The following is an 8,399-nucleotide window of genomic DNA, read 5'->3' as shown; positions in this document are numbered from 1 at the left end:
CGTTTTGTAATATACATTCATATCTTAAGAAGTATATTTATTTTTTTTTCTTATTTTATCACGACATAGCATCACGACGCTCCCGAGCCCTCTAGTCCCCAAACAAAGAAAAGTAAATGAGATAAAGGCCAATTAAAATTTCCACAAGACAAAATAATAACCCAAAGAACAGAAAATATAGCACCTTACTTAATAGTCAAGTGAACGGGTCAAGAAAATTTTAATAAAACATTCTCATTTAATTTATAATCCATCCATTTTAGACTCAAAACCTTTTATTTTTCTATAGTAAGTTCTAAAGTCAAACGTTTCGGCCAATCCGGCCATCTTCAGGGACAATCTTAATACAATTTTGGAATTATATAATTTAAAAACTCTAACTCCATGCAGGCTATTCTGCCCAGGTCAAAAACAATTTCTAATTAGTCAATATTCACTTAAAACCAAACTTAAAATCATTTATCACAGTCACTATTCCTTAAAAACTTTATCACCTTAAAAAGTGATAATTAAATTATTTTAATTATGGTTTTCAGTGAATATTGACTAATTACAAATTGTTGTTTTGACCTGGGCAGAATAGCCTGCATGGAGCTACAGTTTTTAAATTATATAATTCCAAAATTGTATTAAGATTGTCCCTGAGGATGGTCGGATTGGCCGAAACGTCGGACTTATAAGAAAGATTTTGAAGATAAAAGGGTTTGAGACTAAAATGGATGGAAATTAAATTATTTATTTTTAAAAAACATCTCATTTTTTTATATATAAAGTTTTTTACAAATTCAGTAGTAAACGTTAAAAATATAAAACGAAAAAAATTGAGAAATGGTTCCCTATTAAACAAGGCTTTATGAGCAGCAGTGCAACAAACTATTATATAAAGACTTTGGAGGTCAATATTCGGTTGAGATAACAGCGCATAACACATTTAACTATATTGAAGGTATTATTCCTTCTTAGGACCTCTAATGTATAGAAATAGATGAATTAAAAGAAAAGGGTTATATGATCAAATATATAGTAAGAACAACTGCACAACCTCATACCTTGATATACAATTTACAATGTGGGAACTCAATAATATATTGAACCATGAAGGGTTCCTCTGCTGACAATATACATTAAGATATGATTAAAAATCTTCCAAATAGCAACAAACAATGCTCATCTGATAATTACAACCACGTTTGGTACACCGGAAAATAACCAAATACTCTCTCAGGAACACAGACAGACTAATGGAGTATCTCAGTTATGTGTTCTCAGTCACAATCTTTTTTCTTTGACTATAAATGATTAAGACTATATTTTCCTAGGAGAATTAAACCATTTTTTGTGGAAATATTTTATCGATCCAGAAGTGTTAATGATATCCAATTTAAATTACAAAATGCAATAAACATGATAAAACATTGGTCATCCACTACTGACATTCAATTATCCGCTGAAAAAACAAAATGTCTTCACTTCAGTAGAAAACTAAATAAACCATAGTCACCCGATCTATTTCTAGGTAACTCCCTAATACCCTACACAGATTATCATATATTTCTAGGCCTTCAAAATCTGGACTTGTCGGTGGAATTTATATTTCATCATCAAATTAGGTGAGAATCGTAACCTGGGACGACATAAAGCAATCTTAAGAAATAAGGAAACTCCTTCAAAGGGAAATTAAAGATGGATGGCAGTCTATGTGGGATGAATGTCTAGCTAATAAAAGGGATATCAAGTCATGGGGACCTCCAACCATAAATGTTGAAGAGAGGAGGTCGTGCTTACTAGGCTTAGAATAGGACACACGAGACTTACTCATTCCTACCTCATCATAAAAGTAACAATATGACCATTAGCCACATCACAATAATGCTCATACTTTACATCAGACCGTAATAATTACGACTTGTGTCCGATATAGCAACAACTCTAAGAGACGATAGTAGAACAGTATTAAAACAACAAACAGCATTCAAATTTTTATTCACAGAATATACTTACAGAAATAATGTAGGAAATAAAAAAAAACAAAACATAAATTATATATTACCAGAAATAAAATAAGTTTTCTGCCATTAAACCGTTTTAAACCTATTTCAATGAGGACTTGAATCCTTGTTTACATAGTAAAAAAAAATGTTAATGAGTTAATACATCTTAATGTAGCTGATATTAAAAACCATTTGATTGTACATTGATATACCGAATTTAACCAAAATCGTCAAAGCGTTTTTCGAGAAAATTAATTCTATGAAGTGTCACTTCCAGTCCGTCGATTTTATCATGACAGTTGTTGCCATATCACAGGAATATAAACTCCTTGATTATGCAGTATTTGTACAACTTTTCGGTTTTGAGATAGGTTGATAACATTTTGCGAAACTTGGTTATTTGGACACAGGGGAATTCAAATTATTTTCTTGGAAAATCCAAAATCTATATTTTGTAAGATCGCAATACTTTTTCTTACTATGTATTGAATACATGGGTAAGTGGAAAGCAAAAAAAACTGTAAACAACAATAAAATAATTTTGCTGTCAAGGGGAGACAAAATTCGAAGTATATCTTATTCAAAAGTTATAATAAACTATTTTTTCTCTTGCAATAGATTTTTGATATGCCTCAGATTGATTGATTGATGATCGAATTCTCGATATTCCATATTTATGAGTACGGAATAAGGCGAAGCCGGGAGAGGCCAGTAATACGAAAAATATGAAGAAAATACTTAATAATATTTTAAACATTTTTGAGAAGGACTTTGAAGTAGGGATTTATGTCCTAGATATAAATTATAGTTTCGCATTTTTAAGTTGTGCGTACGTTTCCCCGGAAATGTCTACTTAGAGATAGAAGAGGATAAGGCCCTGAGCAGTCATGTATTGTTCTCCACGCCATGATACCTTCCTTCCTTTGATTCTTTCATTCTTCGAGTCAGCTAATAATGTGAATTCAGAGATTTAATAGTCTGGATGTTTTTCCAGGCTTGGTCATGGTCCTTTCAAGGTTTTCCATTACTAGAGGCATTATAATAAAATAGTTTCCAAATACCATAGTAAGAACTATCGAATGTCTTTCAATAGTTTCAAGTGCGATTTTTTATTTGGTGAGGGCCGTCTGTATCTGGAGTAGTTAAGCGACTGCCTAACGACTGAAGCGGCACCGGTTCGAATCTAGCCTGGGGAATATAACTTTACTTCTGTGGAACACCCACGATATGAAAACTTGTCCCCACACCGTGGTTAGAATAGGTTAGTTACCTCTAGATAAACCAACGTACATAAAATAAACCTCCCCTCCCATTACCCCCGTATCTCAGAAAAATAAAATGCGCAATTTTGAGAGATTATTCTCACAAATATCAAAACCCCCTTATTCTAAAAAAAAAATACAATAAGCATTACAAATACCCGAGGGGAGTGAGTATTTTATAATGGTATGCTTGAAAAAATCTCGAGTAGGGCTGGGGACTCCTTCGGGTTGGTAGACAGGCGCATTACCACGCTGCTAGCTTGCCTTGCCCCTATTACTCTATTTACATAGTAAAAAAAAAATTGTTAATGAGTTCCAACAAATTTTTTCAACAAAACATGAAATAATTAATATCACAAATTGTAACTCCCATTCAAATATTTTTTATGAAGCCAGAGAGATAATCACAAGTCGTTTGAGTCATTTGAAAGTTAATATGCAAATGTTTAGTTATGATAAAAATAATTGTTCGTTGCTATTGTATGTATTCATTTAGAATATTCCTACTTTTTTTTTTTACTTTTAAATTCTATTTATTAATTTTATTTTCATCCTACATTTATGTTGAATTACATTGTATTAGGTAGTACCAGGGTACAAACCGAATTCTAATTAAACAAATTAGAACCGGAGGTATAAAATAAAACGTTTGAAAATAGTTACTTAATTTGAAACCAATATTTTGCTCTCATAACGGCATTAAATCTAACTTTTGTTAATGTGGATTAATCAATAAAGCAGACATCCACCTCTCCAACGGTTATATTGACGCAGGAATTGGATAAAATAAAGAAGAGTTATGAACGATTATATGAACAATAGTCACTGGATGAAAAAAACAATCCTTCAAATAAATCAAGTTGAAATTTTTTTAATTTTTAATTTCTTTGAAAAATGTTATTTGGTAGTTTGAGGCAACACTAAAAACGAATATGAAATGTTTTTTTCCAAAAAAAAATTGTTTTGACCAACTTTACCACGAGCCACATAATGTTTTTATCACTTTTTGTGAATGGAATATAGCTTAATAGAATCAATAATACTTTTATTGTATTCTTTGGAACGAGTCGAATCGATTGGTGTACAATAACTACAAACCAAAAACGCTCAATTTTGTTCATAATTTTTTCCTACCTTGGAATTCGGGGATTTGAGTATTTTTAAACCTCCTCTTGGTGACAGGGGACATTTAGAAAAAATAGCATGTAAATTCGTACAGTAATTCAAAAGTTTAATCTGGACAAATATTCGATCATTCCCTTTTATATATATATATATAAAAGGGAATGATCGAATATTTGTCCAGATTAAACTTTTGAATTACTGTACGAATTTACATGCTATTTTTTCTAAATGTCCCCTGTCACCAAGAGGAGGTTTAAAAATACTCAAATCCCCGAATTCCAAGGTAGGAAAAAATTATGAACAAAATTGAGCGTTTTTGGTTTGTAGTTATTGTACACCAATCGATTCGACTCGTTCCAAAGAATACAATAAAAGTATTATTGATTCTATTAAGCTATATTCCATTCACAAAAAGTTAAAAAAAACATTATGTGGCTCGCGGTAAAGTTGGTCAAAAAATTTTTTATTTGGAAAAAAACATTTCATATTCGTTTTTAGTGTTGCCTCAAACTACCAAATAACATTTTTCAAAAAAATTAAAAATTAAAAAAATTTCAACTTGATTTATTTGAAGGATTGTTTTTTTCATCCAGTGACTATTGTTCATATAATCGTTCATAACCCTTCTTTATTTTATCCAATTCCTGCGTCAATATAACCGTTGGAGAGGTGGATGTCTGCTTTATTGATTAATCCACATTAACAAAAGTTAGATTTAATGCCGTTATGAGAGCAAAATATTGGTTTCAAATTAAGTAACTATTTTCAAACGTTTTATTTTATACCTCCGGTTCTAATTTGTTTAATTAGAATTCGGTTTGTACCCTTTGGTGCAGTTTATAGCACCACCGTGTTTGGTATAGATGGGTACAGTTGTGTTTTACTAATTTCTATGTTTTAGATTTTCTAAGATAAATCAAAGGGGTGGTGAGCTCAGAGATGGTTATGATTTAAAAACTATTCATATTTCATGCAGTATGTTCTTGACAATGTCATAGCTGATCAAATTGTGTTTAATAATAAGAAAAATGTAGTTTTCAAAATATACCCACTATGGGAAGGTTTAATGATTTATTTTCTAAATTCTTGAGTAAGTATGGTGTAGATTAGTAGAGTACTGTTGATGTTATTTAAGTGTTTTAGATTTTTTAAATAAATCGAAGGCCGATGCAGGAAAATTCTATTTTCTGATTTTTTCGAAAATTTGAATTTAAGGGTTTCTTGAGGTATTAAAAACGAATATCATCTTTGCTTCTCTTCTAAAAAATCTTTCACCACACCTTGATTATTTAGTCAGTTCTGAATTTTTTTTCCTAATATTACTCTGCACAGAGATAGCTATTGTTTAAAAACTGTATTACTTAATCATAATAATTAACTATACAATAATTTATTACAAACTATCAATTGTGTTTATTCAATCCATATACATCCTTAAATATAGCAATAGCGAAGCATTGCCTGGTTTTTATAATAACAAAATAAATACAAAACATTATAATAACTTTATCAAATATAATCGGATAACGTTGACTAGATATATTAAAATCGAATCAATAACACGATGTACCCGCGATTCACCACTGAATGGTTCCATCCTAGGAGGCGGAGAGGGGGAGGAAAAACTGCTTCATCCTCGGCAGCGGATGCCTATATAAATAAAATCCTCTTCGGCGAGTGCACAAGTCTTCAAGATGAATGCTGTACTCTGTATCACCACTCTTCTGGCCGCTATCTCCGTTTCTGTGGCTGTGAGTTCCACAACAATCTTTTGAGTTATACTGTAAACATTTTGCACAATTAAAACTGAACTTGATGTCTTGGTCCAATAGCCCGGGAGGAGGGTGGAGGGGAAGTTATTTCACCCAAATTTCGTATTACTTTAGTGAACACTGTACATAGTTCCTAGTCAAAATTGATAACTCTGCCAACCAAAGGTGGGGAATTAAATTAGTGACACTTCATACCATTAAAACTATCTAGAACACTAAAATACTTCACAAGATTGTCATTTACAGTAGAGTACATTTGCAAAAATATAACATATTACGCTCAAAAAGCTCTCGGGATAGTTTATCAAAGTGCAACATTGTTTACCAAATATGGAAAGATTGATATTTTTTGGCTAATATGGAAACTACTACTCCTACAAACGATGTTGTGATGTGCATTAGCTCTCAATTAAGTAGTACGAATAGCATTTTTCATGATATTCCCAAAATAAATTCTCAAAATGTTGATTACTTTTTCGGAAAAAAAAAATCTCTATTAAAATTATTGCTGGGGTATTATTCGATGTACAGAAGCTAATGAGCACTCAAATTAAAGCTCATGTATTCTAATATATTTGATAATATTTATCTTCAGTATCAGCAGTTTCCCTGATATTTCCCAAAATATTAATTTTTCATTATTTTGATAAAGATATAGCTTTTTTAAAACTTTATCACGGAAATTATTGAAAAGCTCAATTAGAGTTAATATTTTAAAATATTTACTCTACTTTAAATTATGTTTTATTACGTTATCTAATTTTGTCGGTAGTTTTAAAGGTATGGTGTTCCAAATCAAAAATTAAGGACAATTTTAGGTTATTCTGCAATAAAATAAACTTCTAAAGTGCATCTTAAATAATTCAATAAAAAAAAATTAAATCTTTTCCACTGCAAATCATGAAGAGTCAGAGGTGCAGGACATTGTAAGGAAGTACTGTTACTAGAGCAAGGGTTGTGCTAGGAAGTGATTTGGTGATTTAATTAATTTGAAAATCGCGCAGGACCGCCAGATTTTTAAATAATTAAGGATACCTTCGTCGTGAGGCTGGTTGCACCCCGGTGGGCTCACAAACCTCACGGTTTTCACGGGTACAGTGAAACAGAAAATAATTATCATACACATATGGATTCGAACCTGGATCCTTAGAATAAATACTACAGTGCCTTATCACTACCAGGACCCTAAAAACTTCAATAATTATTTTTTAATAACATTTAGTATATCTCTTGTTAAGTGTTGGTAAACATTAAATCTTTTTCTAACAGAAAATAACACCATTTTTTTCTTTATTTGAAAAATTCAAAATTGAATTGTTTGGATCTTCTGAAACAGACACCATTTTTATTCTCTCTTAACTTGGTTGGCAGAGGTACCAATTTTTACTCTTAACTACATATGGTTCACATTATAATGATCAAATTTTGCGGAGAAATAACTTCTCTTTCTCCTCTTGGGCTTCTGGGCTATTTCGAAGTTCATATCTATTCACAGATTTAATATAAATTGGTAATGAGAATCCTGAAACTCAAAGAACGAAAATATTAATACCGAAATGATTGGATAGTAATTAAATTCCCATAACATTACGCAGTAATAAATATTGTAATAAAATTTGTTTACGTTAATATACTTCAAAAACTAAAGGCAATAATACATAAGACATCAGAGATATGGAATTAAACAAATGAACAAAGTGGTTTCTTCATCAATATATAAGTGGTTGATTCTGACCAAGAAGAGAATTTTTCTAGACTTAGAACAAATGACGGATTATGCAAAGTATTCTTTCAACGTATTGGAGTCAAAAATTCTGCGAAATTGCGATAAATGTTACCAAAAAGAAACCCTACAACATATCATTTTGGAATACCCTGCTTTTCAAAATCAAAGGAAAAAATTTCTAAATTTTCTAACTCCATATAGTAATGACGACATATATAAGAAATTGTTAACATCTACCAATCCTGAAGAAATAGGCAATGTCACGCTGTAATTATATTCAATAAATAAATATATTTAGTTTGGAAATAATAAATAATGGGAATACAAATAAATAAATTTATAATTTTTATTTATTTTTTTTATTTTTTTTTTAGGGAAAATATGCATCACTATTTGTTTTTACAGTAAAAATGTTTTCATTAATAAAAAAAAAAAAATCCTGTTTCTCAATCTTGGGGTCTCAAAAACGTAACATTCTAAAAATGATTCGTTTCCACCATCCTTTTGTACGATTCCTACATAT

The 8,399-nt window shown here is 30.8% G+C and overlaps 1 protein-coding gene across 1 annotated transcript in view; it reads left to right on the top strand.

The window, feature by feature from the left end:
* Positions 1 to 6,057: 6,057 nt before the first annotated feature.
* The window catches only part of LOC106684563 (uncharacterized), a 40,121-nt gene continuing 37,779 nt past the window's right edge, over positions 6,058 to 8,399 (top strand). Inside the window, exon 1 of the mRNA XM_067052854.1 lies at positions 6,058 to 6,129. Within this exon, the coding sequence (XP_066908955.1) occupies positions 6,073 to 6,129 (57 nt within the window). The 5' untranslated portion in view covers positions 6,058 to 6,072. The remainder of the gene's footprint in view (positions 6,130 to 8,399) is intronic.

The sequence above is a fragment of the Halyomorpha halys genome, unplaced genomic scaffold (genome assembly GCF_000696795.3).
Source record: "Halyomorpha halys isolate HHAL.00 unplaced genomic scaffold, Hhal_1.1 Scaffold29.1, whole genome shotgun sequence".
Taxonomy (NCBI): Eukaryota; Metazoa; Arthropoda; class Insecta; order Hemiptera; family Pentatomidae; genus Halyomorpha; species Halyomorpha halys.
The sequence above is the reverse complement of the archived record's forward strand: the minus strand, read 5'-3'. Positions and strand labels throughout refer to the sequence as shown.